Here is a 16,409-nt window from a genome sequence, read left to right as displayed (position 1 = left end):
AGGCACTTTTGGCTAACTTAAGTCAACGGGTGCATTTTTCTTGTTTTTATAAAGGGTTTTCATATAGTATTTATACCTATCATATTACACACTTGGTGCTTTGTGGCCTGTGGATAGACCGGCAAAGCTGTAAGTCTTCCGAAGTAAGGATTTATTGGAACTTGGACAAAGAAATGACCAAATAAAGACCGGAACTAGAAAGAGAGAGGCCCATTAATCTGCCAGGACTGAGCTTATTAGTGCCTTGAAAAGTCTATTCAAGTCCACACTTTTCACATCCGTTTCTAGTACATATCCAAAGTTCTTTATCCCCGTTCATATTGCTGTGCAGGGGCCAATTGAAGGGATAACTTTCTTGTCCAAAACGTCCAAGGTTGAATAGGCTTAAACATTTTCCAACAAGACCAACCAACTCTAAGTTAGAATGCATACCTCACCACCCACAACCTTTCTCATGTAAAATGACATCTCAACAATATCCATGATATAAAGAACAGGAAATATCAATAAAACGCTGTCAAAGAACTTTTAGACGTATTTATCTAATCTAATCCTTGAGAAGAGTACACTAGAAGAAACCACGAACGGTGATTGCGATATGTAGACTTTTTTATGTCGTTGACGTTATTTCAGAGAGCTAGACACATGAGATAAGAGACCAGTGTTGTGATGTCAAATGCACTCGAAGTAGAAATACCAGTCACAACCACCCGGCGACGATGACATCAGAGGTTCAGTGACTTCTTGAGGGGTTCTATCCATGACGGCAAAAGCATCGGTATCTTAGACAACTACATTTTTCCTCTCCAGCTTCGTATTTATGTGGGAAATATTTTTTTAAAATGTTGTCGGAACCCAAACAGGCCAGGAGAGATTGGGAGCGCCACTGAGGAAAATCTGGAGCGACAGGTCCAGTGTTTTCTAGGAGATAGACTATGTGCCGGAACATCAATTGCTCCTTTTGCCAACAATACCAAACAGCACGTTGTTCTCAATGTTATCCAACAACGAAACAAAGAAAGTGAAAATGTAAAGGAGTGGTGAAGTCAAACAGTGTAATCAGGTAGAGGCTAAATAGAGATGCGACGACACGGGCAAGGAGGAGTTTATCACAGGCTGTTGACAAGTCCCATTCCCTAATGGGATGACACAGCTCTAGACAGCCCTGCGGAGTTTAAAGAAGACGGCCTCAATCTATTGTCTGTTCAGACAATCTGCCTAAAAACGTTGACTCAGTCTAAAAATGCAAAGAGACCGTGTCTCGAAAAATCCGAGTGTTTTTTCAGCCGAGTTGCCCACGAGTTGATGTGGACCTTGGTGTTTCAGGTGAAATATATGGCAAACCTTAGGGTAACCATACATGGGCACACCAAGGGGCAGTGTGGATAGTGCATTCCAGTCATGTATGTTCCCAATATTGATATGCAAAATGGAAAACTCTCGCCCTCGTTCGATATCTTACCCCGAGAGAGTGAAGCAGCGGGGCCTCCACATTAGTTGAAGTCAAAAATTCATCCTTACCTTTTCTTTTTGATGTGGTTTTGATATTCTCGTTTTGGGGACGATCTTCCCTGCATAGATACGTTTGGTTTTGACATCGATGAGTTCATAGCAGTTGGCGAAGCCACCCTAGAATGAGAGAAATTGGGATACGTCAGTGGAGAAGACAGTATTTGACAAGAAAGAATCTAAACATTGTCAACAAACACATTGTATAAACAGTCATTGTGTCCCAGGAGCTGAATACTCTCGATGGGCGGATGTTCCAGCTATTGTTTTCTAGGCTCATCAAGCCACAGAAAGCGTTCCAAGGACAAGCTGGGACCAGATGTGGTGCGTACGTTCTTACAATCCGTGTTTTCTGGCGTGAAAGAGACCCAAACAAGATTGCTCTTGTTGTGGAACATCCTTGTTTCTTGCTTGACGCCATTATTAGATGAAGAGCCATAAAGCAAAGTGCAGAATCAAATGAAGTAGATATTTAAGAAGGGCTGTCTGGAATGTCACCAAAGACTATGCTAGAAAAAAACTTCCCCATGTTCTTCCCCTTTTTTTCGATAAGCTGAATCTCCGCCCTTTAAGTATCACTCTCAAGGTTTGCATTGAAAAGATTAGCGAGTCGAGGAGAAACGTGGAATTTAAGGGGTTACGGCAGCAGTGTCTGCTGGTTATGGTAATATACAGAAATCCATCACGACTTTGTTGCACATCTTGGAAAAGGGCATTAATCAATGGTAAATACAATTCATTTTTGAACTAGGATTCCCACGATATGTATATATTGGTTAGCTCTTTGATATACAAATATCGACCTGTAATGCTATTCACGACATAAAAAAGATCCATTGTGTACCATTTTGTGTTGGGAGAAATGAAGATATCTAACGTCACTGCATGAAGACCCATTGGGGAGAAGGAGGCATACAAAGGCGTTCCCGTCAATGGGTACCCAGAAGTAGGTATGAAGGCTTAACAGGAGATGAGTACAAAGGAGTAATACTTAATACTATTTGAGTGGGTTTTTAAAATCATATGAATATAAAGAGATTTGGGTTTGTCAACAATGTGAAAAAACGTGAAATATTCAAGTGGTTTATGTTATGTAGGCCAAATTGATTTTAAATTAAGTCTGAGTTTTATAGGCCCATGATGTCACTGTTGGGCGTCCCATAACAGCAGATGCTGATGTCTCATAGGCCTTTGTAGTTAGGTAGGCATATGTATGTACCAATGTATGAGTAATCCAATGTATGAGTAATCCAATGTATGTGTTTAACGCATGCAAACATCTGCACGTTAACCTTCACCTGTTTTCAGTTAAACAACCAACCCAAAATGCAAAGTACAAGTACATATGTATATGGGGAATTGAATGTAGGAAAGTATCATGAGCTACATGTACATGTACATGTACTGTCACCTCATTTGTCACATACATTTGCAAATTACGCATCATGAAATTTTCATTTCTTCTTGGTAAATCGAGCTTCCTAACCCAAAGAGTAGATTTCTCTGAATTTCAACGTTGCTTGCAACAGAAGGCCTACAGTTAATCAGCAATTTCCAAATGTAGTGTTGACAGCGACACCATCTCTATTCGGTAAAAACAGTGATTTTTGGTCCCAAATGGGTTGTTTGTATGCTATTTGACCTCTGTAATCAGGACACCGCCTATTCCACTGTGGTTTTAATGATGGTTTAGAAACATTGGCCAATTTTTTTTCATTCAAGTTGACACAGTACATGATGGGCACAATAAAGAATCTACTTGGGCTATTTGTCAATACTTGAAGCAGTAGCCTACAGTATCGAATTTTTCTTAGTGCTGGGTTATCCAGGCACATGGCTGGTAACTAAAGTAACAGCATCTGAGATTGGCACTACACTACAACTTTATTGCTTCGTGTCGACTGAAGTAGGACAATGTCACCCTTTTAAACCCTTTCAAATGTCATTTTTAATCAGAAACTAACAATGCCGATATCTTATTTTTAACCACGACTTAACAAAGGGGTGGGCGATTACAACCAAGTCTCTGTTAAGAGTGGTACAAGATAACAGAACCATGTTAGACATGTAAATAGTGCATTGCAGCCTCTTCTTCTTCACTTTCTCCCTATGGAAATCAAATATGGTTTCAAAGCAAGTTGTGTGTCACAGCCCTCAAAATCTAAAATAAAAGACATACAAAGCTTTTCTTTCTTTTTAAAATCACTGTTTTCTTCGAAATAATAATACGTTCGTTATTTATCTGGTCTTCGCACCCACAGTGACAAATATTTGATTACCATTTAGTGACGTCTATTCACCAGTAGGCCTTTTTTATAATGTTTTGGGTCGCCTCGGACCCCAAGGCCTCCAGAAGCCTCTCAAGGGGAAAGTTCCCATGCTCTGCTGAGGACTTGTACCAATTGGCCGTGCCTAGGCCTATAATAATCGTCAGGATTTAACAAGTAAATTGGGCTTTCAATTAAGAGCAACTCTCCTAATCTGCAATCAATATTGTAAAAGAAGCCTCACATTTTAATAGTTGACACAGGTACTTTACTGTCCCAACAGGTAGTGCACTCAATGTCTGTCTTTGAACACAAAAAAATTAGTCCACTAAAAGTGTAATTTTCGTTACAATTCAATGTTACATAATAATCATGCATAATCAGTCTATTGTCCGGAGGGGCATTTAGTTCGACAGCTGATTTCTAAGTACTCTGTTTACAAGTAGGCCCTTTTTAACATTACTTTATTGAGAAAAGGGATCTTTGGTTTGTCAAGTGTTTCACTCTTAAAGCTTTGATCAGTTTGTTTGGGAGGGTTTGTTTCTTTGTGAAAGCGCCGCCCGAAAACCTAATTAGATGAAGGGGTTACCCGATCGCGGTTTTCGTTGCCGCATTTGATGGCTCTTTGGAGTGTTTGAATAGCCGATTAGGGCATACAGGTGTTTGTGTGCCTGTGTGTGTGTGGGGGGGGGGGGGGGGTACAATTAGTTGGATTGGAACACATTCTCTTAAGATCAAAAGGTCAACATCCATGAAGTAGGCCTGTCCTACCTCTGAACAGAAATGACTTTTTTACAAACTGAACGTGGTACGAGTTTACTTTGTTTTCACCAAAGAGCATGGGAATGCTGGCAACACCCGGGGTTGTTTTCGAAAGGGTAAAAAAAATCTGCTAGTATTGACAAAATACTCCGCAATATGTCTGAGCATTACAAGGTTGATCGGCCTTAGGCATTTTTGCCAAAACTCTTCCTAACATGGTCCTTATTTACATAAACCAAAGCCATAGCTTGAAACTGAGCTTCGACCTTCGAGAGTGGATTATTTAACCACATGACAAATGTCCATGGAGAGCAGACGGAGTCAATAGTGACCGGAATGACGTCACTCCCGGAATTTACCGAAGGATTTTGCAAATAGTTACCAAATGTTGTGTACAACTAACTAACCACTTTCAGTTATCTAAGATTGCATAAAGTACTTGTGTTCAGTCTTGGAATGTAAGCAACGAATGTAGCGAAACGTTTCATTTTTTATCTGAACACTCTTGAAAAGCAAAAGGGCCTATAAAATGATGACCACTGAAAAAAATATCACGGCGAATGACGTTCAGATTGTATTCATCCGCCTTTATAAGGCGGAATAAAAACAAATGAATCAGTTTCGGTACAAAGGACAAAGAAGGCTGGAAGAAGAACAAGTAGTTATGACAGCTTTTACACATTTCATGGAAGGGGTATCTTCAGTGTTCCCGTCAACAGGAAGTGACGTCACAAAGATAGAAAATCCAGTAATGTCAACATCACGTGATGGAGGAATACTTCACACTTTTGATAGGGGTCTACACCCTGTATATCTCTGCATAAAAAAAGAAATCTCAAAATGAATTCAAAAGATGCAAATAACTCACCTTTCCGAGTAGCTTTCCCCTGAGATACGTAATCCCTGTTTGTGGATCAGTAATATAACATCCATGGTCCGTCAAGGTCTTTGCTGTAACCTTGTTCGCGTGGATATGATTTGGTCCAAGTTTCCCCCCTCTGTCCGCCATGATCATTTCCTTCACATGTGCACTGACCGTCTTCGTGGCCTTGTCCAGCATGATGACGGTGCTCCTGGCTGAGGGTTTATATTCCCTTTTGTTGTTATGAATAAGGCTTCTTGAGCTTATTTACTAACACATCTGAAAAGACATGAAATCGACATACATTAGTTAAGCACCCAAGCTTGACTATTCATTAAACATTATTAGGTAAACTTGCGACTTGGTTACAGTGTGTCAAAAGTAACTTTCCAAATCTTTGGCCAAATATTCGACGTGCCACGGACACCTTTCTATTCCTTTGCAATTGAACCTGGTGTAAAATTCCAAAACCACCAGTCTGTGGCCAGCTAAACTCTCCAATGCCGTCAAAGACAAGTTCGTGTCGACCATAGCAGTACAAAACATGATATCACCAAATCGAGATTACAGAGATAAGCTTACATCAAATATTAAACTTGAAAAACCAAAGGAAAGGAGAAAAACGGGTTGATACAAGCAGACGATAGTTCTGAGAATGAAAACACCGTCTGGCACTCACGCCCAGCAGACGATGATGTCGCTTTGTTTATATTTCTCAGAGCGTCCGTGTGGGAGAGCCCAACAAGTTTTTCAACGAGAAATACAAGTGCTGGCTCTTAATCTCAGTGATATACTGCTGATTGTAAGTTTGTGTTAGGTCACTAGTATATAGGTCACCGGTATCTCAAAGTCATTGGTTATAAATAGTTATCCAGTTGAGATTAGTCTTGTGATCTTGGCGTGAATGTCAATTGTCTTGTCACATTGTTTATGAGGAATCAATATTGACTTGGGATTGCTAATGAAGAACCCCTACCAAGATATTACATTTGTCTTTTGGTTCAAGATCGTGATGATTTTGACTGAAAAAATGACATATCATGTTTCCTGCAAGTCACGATATCCAGCAGCATACATGCACATAGTGTAGTACATGTACATTTAGATGTGGAACCACGACGACAACATAATCCAAGGGAATGATAGGGCCAGGAAAACCAAGACATCAGCACCGTATCACTCAATTCCTGACGAAAAGAGATCGTAATGAATTTGTATACGTAACAAAGTAGTATGCCTTAAACAATGTATTTTCTGAAATAGCATGAAAAATACTATAACTTCCTTGTTGAGTTGTATTTGTTTTCGTTTTTTTTTTATCAGAAACAGATATGCAGAGCTGAGACCTACTTTGTATCAGATGAAAAATGTAATCAAATGCGATACGAAGTTCATATCAGCGAAAAACTGCATCAAACCTTAATATCATAAATGATATCGAAGGTGTTGACTTTGTATGCTGTTGGTGTTAGCAAATCTCATGCAAAGATAATTACATTGGGTTCCCAGTAAATTACATAATCAAATTAAAGGTTCGTGCTCTGTGTAATAATTAATCGCTGAATGCAATGGCCTTAATGGTTACTCGTAACAACCTGGCTTCAATGTATCAATGCTCGGTGCCAATATACAGTAGCAATATTTGATGCAGTGTTTACATTATGAATAACTCCGATTATCTGCTAATTGGTTCATTTAAATTGTTATAATCAGCCATCAAGTTCATGCGAGAGCCAATTTGCAACTGGCCTACTTTTAATGTTTTGAGAAACATGACTGTACTAATTAAGATCTTTTCTTTGAACAAGATGGTCGGAGTTCCGCCGAAAGTCATGTCCGCATGGTCCTGAAGTGTGACTCGTTTCGTTGTATGTTGAGTAACATGGTGTATTCGGTTGAGAAGTCTCTTCTCGGAGGCAACTCATATGGAGTAAACCACTTCCTCCTGTAGAAAATCCAGGTCTATCGACTGTTCCTCGATCGTGAAGACACTTGGACATCAGGAGAGTCAGAGATAGTTCTCCCTCATTAGGCCTACACACATTATATATATCATATGACAGGTTTACAACAAAACAATTTGACTTCGCCTTTAATACAAGGGTTACTGTACTCAGCACACCCATGAGATACGATAGCCCTACATGGAAAACCTGTTCTCATGAACAGCTGATTTATAAAGTACACATGAAAGAGTCAATTATTCGTCATGAATTCTCATTCATATCAATACCAACGCATACAATATGATATGCACTGACTTCGTCATGTACTGGCACATAAAATGGGGCATGGGGACAACTGCTCACAAGGAGGTTTTTATTAACAAATGTGTCCCATTCGTCGACACTGAACTGGAAGGTTTGGGACCATTCATGTGGAAGAAAGTAAACAAAGAACTTCTGATCAGGAAATGGCAGTCTTGACATGTCTGGGGTTAAGGTATAGAGAAGTTGCGATTTCAGGATTTAAGAGTCATCGTATACGTAAACTGTAAAGGTAACGAGCAATGAGTGTTGTTTAAACTGGAAAAAACTCAGTCATAATTTTGCCGGTCACATAACTGAAGCAAAGACAAATAGGCAGGACGATCCCCATGGCAAAGTCACTTAAGTTAAGTTAAAATGCCAGGAGTTTAATGCGGACAACCAGACAAAGTCGGAAACATTATCTGATATTGTTCGATATCAGATAATGTCGGATAATCTCACCTAATCCGGTGTCGACACCTATGTAATATCTTTTACCAACTCGAAAAGAATTCCATACGTCTCTCATACGTTAAGACAGGTGATACACTCAAGCCATTCTTACTCGCATTCTAGTCCGTGGCACCCGGCCCTGCACCAGAAACATGATACAACCAAACTGAGACAATCCCGCATTCAAACGTGCATTTTTTGTGAATCCTTAACAGAGGCAGAGATAAGTTTACATACCATTTACAGTGTTGTGACACAAAGATAAAAAGAAAGTAAGAATGTTATAACTCTTATAACATTCTTACTTTCTTTATATCTTTCTTTATATCTTAACACTTAAGCCAAAAACTCAATAAAACAGGCCTGTAACTCTCCGCCAAAGGAATGTCACATCAACTTGGAATGATCAATCGTAGTAGCTGATAAACCAATATCATACAGCTGCTGTTAGCATCATATGACAAGTCAAAGAAAAGGAACTTCATTATTAGATATCGAAAGGAATGAGTTATGGTAATGATAATATAATTCAGTCATATAAAGAAATGTAATGTCGATGTAAACTCCCACTTTTAAAAAAATCCCAAAATAATATTCCCTGACTATGCTTTTGTCAAGCTGAACGAGATCAATGGAAAATGAAAACATGAGAAGAAACACTGGTCGAAACACATTATAACAAGGAGACTTCTTCAATATACTCACCAAATAAATTGAAAAATGGCTTTTAATCCCAGAGAAACGAGAGAAATGAGAATAAACTTTTACCGTCCATGAGTGTGTTTAGTTGTCATGGTTCTGAAATCTTTTAAGTTAATGCCTTAACATGTGGCAAGTGTATCGTACTGTGTGTAAAATGACTCAGCAGACAACACGGCAACTCTTCCTAGAACTCTTAACCGAACATACAGCTACATACAGCTAGAAACACGAACTTAAGCCAGAAAAACATACCTGTATTCTCCTTTATTATTCCTCGGTACCTGAGTTGTGACTAATAGTAATAGATCCTAGTAATGATAATATGAAAATGTAGGAAATATATCACAGGTCGTTTTTCTATATGTAAAGTACGATACGATCCGTTTCACTCCGCGTCTGTTAAAGTTCTGTGCTCTGAGTGACCCACTCAGTGTTTAATACTTCGATGGCAAACCAGTCGGGGTTTCCACGAAATAAGCTGCCATTGTGTGTGCTGTCTAACCCCTTTGTTGTGATTTGCATGACAAACCTCGCGCTCGACGTAACCTTTGAATAAAGTGGTCGCCCACCTTATACGGTAATCATGCAGGTCACGCTGGTAAACGCAAGGTTACGTATATAAACGTGGATAAAAAGGAATAGTTCTTTGATACGTTCTTTGATGTACATGTCCATGTATGTGTACTTCAGTAGTGCTCTAAAGAAAAAGAAAAATACAGTTATTTCTAATGTGTAGCCCCAGGGTAACACTTCTGACTCTTCCTGAGTGAGTGATTCCTACAACAGATAGCTGAGCTGAAGAGATCATGACTTTTCAATAGCGAGACTCCAAGTAGTTTGGGCCTAATATAGGGGTGAAACACTGATTTGACGTCGTGTTTTGATTGAGACGGGACTGAAATCAAAGGTGTTTTTAATACTTTTTGTGTAATTAGCCTAGTTTTATCTAAATAACCACAGTGTAAACAGGAGCTTAGTGCACAAATTAAGGCGCGCTAGACCAAGCCCAAACAATGGTACGTTTATAGAAGATTTACTTTCTAAAATGTATATATTTCGTTTGCCGTCAATATGCCATTGTGCTCTAATTAGCGAAACAAAGCAAACAATACGTTTGGATACGAACTTAACGACGTTTGTATGATGTCTTTAAGATCATGGGCAAACATTACGTTATGTAGCGTACAGTTTGTACTTGTGCAATCAAGTAACTCTTCAATTTCATGACGACACTCAACAGCGTACACGCATCCTGGATTTAGCGAAATCATTAGCACGGCCTACTTATCCGGCATTTTGTATTGTTTCTCTTTTACAGAAAGTGTTCTGTGAAACCTCTTTTGTCTAGGTTTCTTATTACATCCTTTATTATTCATGGGCAGTGCAGTAATGAACAAGAGGTGATTTCCGACAATATTTTTCATTTCTGTACTGTACTCTCATGGTGACTTCTGTGCACGTCAAAGCTTCGACATCACTGATAGCCGATGTACTGAGAAATAGTAGAGGCACCTGGAGGCCACTTTGTGTAACTTAATTTGGCCCACCTGGCTCCCTTTATCGGTTAAGGCCGAATGAGTTGGTCTGCTGGCCTACCGTGTTAAACTGCAAATCTACGTGCTACAGTTCACCCGTGCAAGGCCCAGAGACACAAAATACACTGAACGGACTTCTGCCCCAACCGGGCTGAGGAACAGAGCCTTGTATTAGCCCGCTTGTCAGGCGGGCAAGAAAATCCTGAGACCATTGGGCTGATACTTCATAAGTTCACCTCAGCTTTATGCTCACTTGTTTACACAATGGTGTATCAGCTTCTTACTTTTCCCCGAATGCTGTGAAAATCACATGACGCAGATGCACTGTATCTACTGTACATTCGACATTCAGTGTGATGATGAACTCTGGTTGTGTTAATGATCTAAATGGCATAACCATATTTACACATTGATAGTCGACATCCCTTCTGGGACAATTATTGATGTCAATGGTGGTGTTGAAGAGAAAAACAATAGACTGATAATCAAGAAAAACAGCCATGACAGCGTTTATTACGAGTACACAGCTTAACAGGGTACCCGTAATTGGACAAGATAATGATTAAGGCATGATGTAGCGGAAATGAATGTCCTCTTTGACTGCAAGTCTCCATATATATGCGATATTTTTTTGGATATATCCTAACGCGGTGACATCCCATTGGAAGGTTGTGGTAAAAACATCTATTCAATGTAGGACTATCATTTCCCACACATAAGCAGTAGCCGGTGTAGCAGTCTTAAATGTCCCAGGAAGAAAATGTCCTATCCTCTTGTGGTGACCATTTAAAGCACAAAACTGAAACCTTTGTTACGGGACACTCTATCCTAGGACATTTAAACCTCTTACACCAGGTTGGTGATAGTAAAACAATTTACCATACCATGATACGATGTCCGCAGGAAAGGGGAACACCAATGCACCAGGGGCACCAATGAACCAATGGTGGACCCGTCCCTGGTGTCGTCAAGAAATCTGCACTAATCTTACTCTAGTCCCGAACACACTAAAAAGAACATGACAGCATGTGATAAAGTGCATAGGCTCGATAGAAGCTGACATTTGATAATTACACGCCCCGATCATAGAATACGTCATCAGGAAATTGGTTTCATCAAGTGACGCAGGGACCGGAAGACGGCGTCCTGCACGAGACATTTGACACTTGAGGCCGACTTCATGGACAGGATTCCTTTAAAGGGCTACCTTTGTAAAGAATCGAAATTTGTATTGAATTTGAAGATTTCCAATTTGGTGAATACGTATTAAAGATAAATTTAAGCAATGCTGTTGTGTAAACATATACAGTACACAAATACTATAACTACCAAGTTTCAGTAAATCCTTTAATTGCGACCTTCAAGACTGTATAGAAGATTTTGAGAGATTGAAAGAACGGGAAGGCCTATCGGAAATCCGTCTGTGTTACAATTATCTGCTGCTCAAGTTGTAACAACATCGTCATCGAAGAAACGTTTGTTTGTACTAAACATGCTACCGAATTACAGGAAGCTACAACACAAGTCTGTTAGTGGATTCAAATAGGCGCGGATCTACTCTAAAAGGCAAATCAGAATAGTTTACTCAAATTATGTACTACAGACCAAAGACATATTTTTCTCTTAGAAATACCGTTGTCAACATAGTAATTGGCATTTATGAATGCATATCATATCCTGGGCAGATTTTGCATTGAAATATGCACGAGGTTACTGAGACTAAACAGTTGAAAATGTTTTTCGAAAAAAAATACTTTTTTAGATTTAAATTATTTGTACTTTAGCACAGATAACATACTTTATTTCAAATATTTTTTTCAATAACTGCAATTGCGCTGGGTTTGAATTTTGATAAAAATTGGTAGTTTTTTCTTCGAAAAGTACAATGTACATGTACATAAGTACGATTTATTCTGAGGAGCGCGTAATGAATCAAACATTTTCTCATTATTTACACCTGATGTAAGTTGTAGAAAGAGGTGTAGGCCTACACAATCCGTTTTTGTTCTCCACAATGAAGTACCCCTCGAGGATCAAGTGAACCTGACAACTGCATGTTATTATCCCAATCAAAGCAATTAAACATGCATGGACAGTTGGCTGCATGTTCAGACATCAGCTTTTATCGTATTGACAAAGGGCATCCTGGCATGCACAACTTAAATATTGACTGTGCAGGTTTAAGTCTTAGATATCAAGGGATTTAAAGTCATTATTTAGAATGATCACTCGAGTCGCCTAAGCCTTTGCTCTATCGAAGATAGGACAATTGGGTGAACTCGTGTGCCTTGAGAATTGACTGGCCGCCACTTCGTACGGGACGTGCCCAGATCTCATGTCACGTCTCAAATTTCAAGAGGGATAGGCGTGGTATCATGCAGGATTTGAATGGTCATAGCGGCCAATGCAAAACCTGTAATTTTGACGTTCTTCATCTCTCAAACCTTTAACGCCAGAGACAGGGTACGGGTGTTTTTTTACCGTGATTTTGGCCGACAATCTCAAGACGTGTCATTTGCCCCCCCCCCCCCGAGAGCCCTTTGCCCCCTCCTAAAAAGCCGGCTAGCTACGCCCTTGCTATCCTGAGCGGGTTGTGAACAGATAAGAACAGTAGCATGTCATAATCACTATGAAACGCAGATGATACGGATTTATGCACTTTAAGAGTAAATAAATGTAGCCTCTCTCTCCCTACTATGCAGACACATGTAGGACTGTGGTTTACCAGTCAAGTCGGTCCCTGGTCAAAACGGCCCCACTTTAATTTGTTTCAACTTCACTCCCGAGAGTCAATTTACAGTTTCTCTCAAACCCAATCTGCAGCCCCTTTCGTTGAAATACAGTTGACACCATATTAACAGCATATAGATAGAAATGTTGTGCCCGTATGCCATCTGCCGCCGTCTCGCACATACACCCTGGGGAGAGCGATGTGTAACACATGTACAGATGAACTGTCGATGACAACCGCCCAGGCACGTGCAGTTGACACCTAAACAAAAGATTAATCAGAGGCGGACGTAGAACCAGAGTGAAATACTGTGCTGAAATTGCATAACGCCGCAAAAAACGATTACTTGATAAAAAGTACATATGACGCGACGAGATGTTACAAAAGGAAGAGAACAATAATCACACAGCGCATAAGTTCATGTGCACATAGTGAGCACAAGTGAATGTACCTTTCAGAAGCTTGGGTACGAGGTCATACGTCATTTGTAGTTCAAAACAAATTTATTGTCTGGGCATCAAGCCAATTAAAGTTTATGCACACAAAAAAACAGGCAAATTCATTACTCATGTTCTGCATGCATAATCATTTTGCGGAATTACTTTGCCAGGCAAAGCTAATGATTCCGTCCGTTGTTTAAGTTTTCCATTGTCTGTAGAGTCTGGTGATGAAAACTGCATTGTAGTTTGGTAGGGTGACTTGCAGCCGATAGCGCGGCCATAATGCCTTTACACCGGTTACGCTATCGAAGAAACCATGCTTCTGAATTTAGCTGCTGCGATATTAAAGGCCTCAGGACATATCCCCATTTCATCCATGAAGACCCAATGGTAGATTGGGGTCTATTTCTGCCAATGACTATTACTTGCTTGGCTAGAATTGAATACGACTTGTAATTGCCTCTTGGGGTAAGGTGCAGAACTCAAATTAAGATTCGAAAAGTTGCCTTTCTGTTGCAAAGGCGCAGGTGAAAAGGCAAAATGAAGCAAATTGTTGAATAAATGATGCAGGAGGGTTTATTCTACATTGATTAAACCTGGCCTGCACGTTGATTGCATTAATAGAATGTAAGGCCGCCATGATACAAATAAAACCACCCATCGTGACACCTATTACATGTAATTCACATATCACCACAGCACAGCACATCACACCACAACCCCTACCCCACCCGATCGACGACAGCCAGGTAATACTGATATCACATGCTCATCCTGGGCAATTTACCTGGGATCACTACTCAGTACTATCTGTCATGTCTGTCGAAGGTCGCGAATATAAGGATGACAGTGATATCATAAATGCAGATATCGAGAAAGTGGACTAAAACCTTGATATTTCAAACGCTCCGAACTACATGCATATGTCGGACAAAGGGCTGTACGTGGTTTAGATAAAGTGTCCTGGATCAACAGAGTGACTCATCCCTTTATTTTCGTTCAATGGGTGACCCTACCCGTGGCATGGCCCAGAGATATTCGACGTGTGGGGGTGGGAGATCGGTCAACAATGTCCAAAAATCAGAGTGTGTCTACAAAGTAGGTTACTTAATGCAACCTGACCCAGCAGGTTTTGACATCGCTTCATATGAGTGTGATAAGTGTCGTTTCAAACTTTAACACGAGATATAAAAATACAGCTTTCCCTTCGATCTGTGGTTGCAATTTTCACCCCATGCAATGCGAGGTGTGTCCTGCAGAACGTCAATCTGGCAGTACTGACATCCCCGGTCATCACGTCGAGATTCCTGAGCGACCTAAACTGCATTACATGTATTACATAACGATTCCTGCGGCAAAACCTTTGCACCTCAGCATATCCCTTCTAGGTTCAAAAATAGTTTACAGCATCATTATACAGAGTCAGGCAGTTTTGGATATTTTCCCGTCAGCCCCGGCCTCCCATGTGGCTTTGTCTTAAAATATCTTGAAGGGACACGCATGTTCTTTTCTTGTTTGGTCGTGTTACTGGCTATCCAATACCGGTGTAAAAAACGGAATGTCCTCAGATACAGTGTCCGGGAGACAAAGGATTGTATTACGCTGTTAAGCTCCGATGCATTGACAGCCATGGTCTCTACAGAACCAAACAATCCGTCATCATACAATAGACACGGACACTTCTCCGGGACGGACATTTAAGACTGCCACACCGGTATGACCAAGACCAGGGGCATATTTGACGTCCGTAGACAGGTGTGAACTCAACTCGCTAGTCCCCTAAAATGTGACTGAGTACAAAACCAAAACATCACGCATCTGTAACCTTTGGGCTGTTTCGGGGCCATAAAACCAGTAGGCCAATAAACTAATAAATCAAGATTTTATCTCCGAGATCCATAAATCCCATCGATATCGATCCTTGATATATTGGCAGTACAGCTGGATCCTCTTTCAACACGGTGCTATTCCAGGAGATGCTGAAATAGACAAGCTAATTACCATGGCAAACATCTTTCATCGGGGATTCAGAGAAGAGGACGATTTTGAAACTCTATCACCCTGATGTTCAGGGTGTCTCAAAAGGAACTTAGATTTCGATTGTATGAAAAATTATCCCAATATGTACATGTTCTACGCGTGGCGTCAAACAAAATGGAAACCATGAACTAGCCGGGTACATATCTTGTCACCAGAAGAAAGGCCCAAGAGATACTTGAAAACATGCTTGGAAATGTGAATGATGAAGGCCTACATGTATTATCAACAATCCATCTGCAGTTCGCCTCCCAAGAAGCAGAATGTAAAACATATTAGCAAAGAATGATGACTGTAATACAGAAGGCGAAGCGGTGCGAAAACAGTTCACCAAATGTCAACGGCGTTTTCCAATTGCTGAACCGAAAGAAAGCGTTCTTCACCATCCGCATACATTCTGTGTCGGCTGAAGCCTTTGTATCAGCGCTCGTCTGTTAGTTGAAACAACAGCTTGGTCGTTGAGGCATTTGTAATGACCAGTGCGGGCTACTCAGGTAAACCATCATGTTGTAGGAAAGGCTAGCAAGGGCAAGTGGCTTCGTGGTTGGGCCATGTGTACAGATACCGCTATAACGCGTCGTGGGTTTTCCCAATGCCGTGCAGTACATTTACATTTCATTAATTACATTGTACACTTGATTACATTTCTGCGCATCAAATGTCTTTGCGAGTTATATGCTCTAGTTTCTAGGATATCGTTGATAAAAACCGCGTCTGCTTGAAATTCAAAAAGAAAATAGTGCAAGTCAAAGGTCTCAGTTTTATACAAAATAGGGGAATCCGTAATGATGTTGATCATTGTATCATTCTACTGCAAAATCCAACACCAAATATGGGGAACTCCTAACAGTATATAACCTTC

The 16,409-nt window shown here is 40.3% G+C and overlaps 1 protein-coding gene across 6 annotated transcripts in view; it reads right to left on the bottom strand.

Annotated features, from left to right (window-relative positions):
- Nucleotides 1-16,409, bottom strand: part of LOC135486593 (serine/threonine-protein kinase PLK1-like) — a 104,068-nt gene that overhangs the window by 17,354 nt on the left and 70,305 nt on the right. For 3 of the 6 annotated variants that reach the window (XM_064769520.1, XM_064769523.1, XM_064769519.1), the window contains 2 exons: nt 5,407-5,679; nt 1,522-1,629 (listed from right to left, as the gene is read on the bottom strand). In XM_064769520.1, the coding sequence (XP_064625590.1) occupies nt 1,522-1,629; nt 5,407-5,598 (300 nt within the window). In that variant the 5' untranslated portion in view covers nt 5,599-5,679. Of the gene's footprint in view, nt 1-1,521; nt 1,630-5,406; nt 5,680-5,982; nt 6,108-8,807; nt 8,833-9,056; nt 9,198-16,409 lie in introns of those variants that run through there. The other 3 variants (XM_064769518.1, XM_064769522.1, XM_064769521.1) reach the window with 3 other exon arrangements.

This window comes from Lineus longissimus, chromosome 4 (assembly GCF_910592395.1).
Source record: "Lineus longissimus chromosome 4, tnLinLong1.2, whole genome shotgun sequence".
Taxonomy (NCBI): domain Eukaryota; kingdom Metazoa; phylum Nemertea; class Pilidiophora; order Heteronemertea; family Lineidae; genus Lineus; species Lineus longissimus.
The sequence above is the reverse complement of the archived record's forward strand: the minus strand, read 5'-3'. Positions and strand labels throughout refer to the sequence as shown.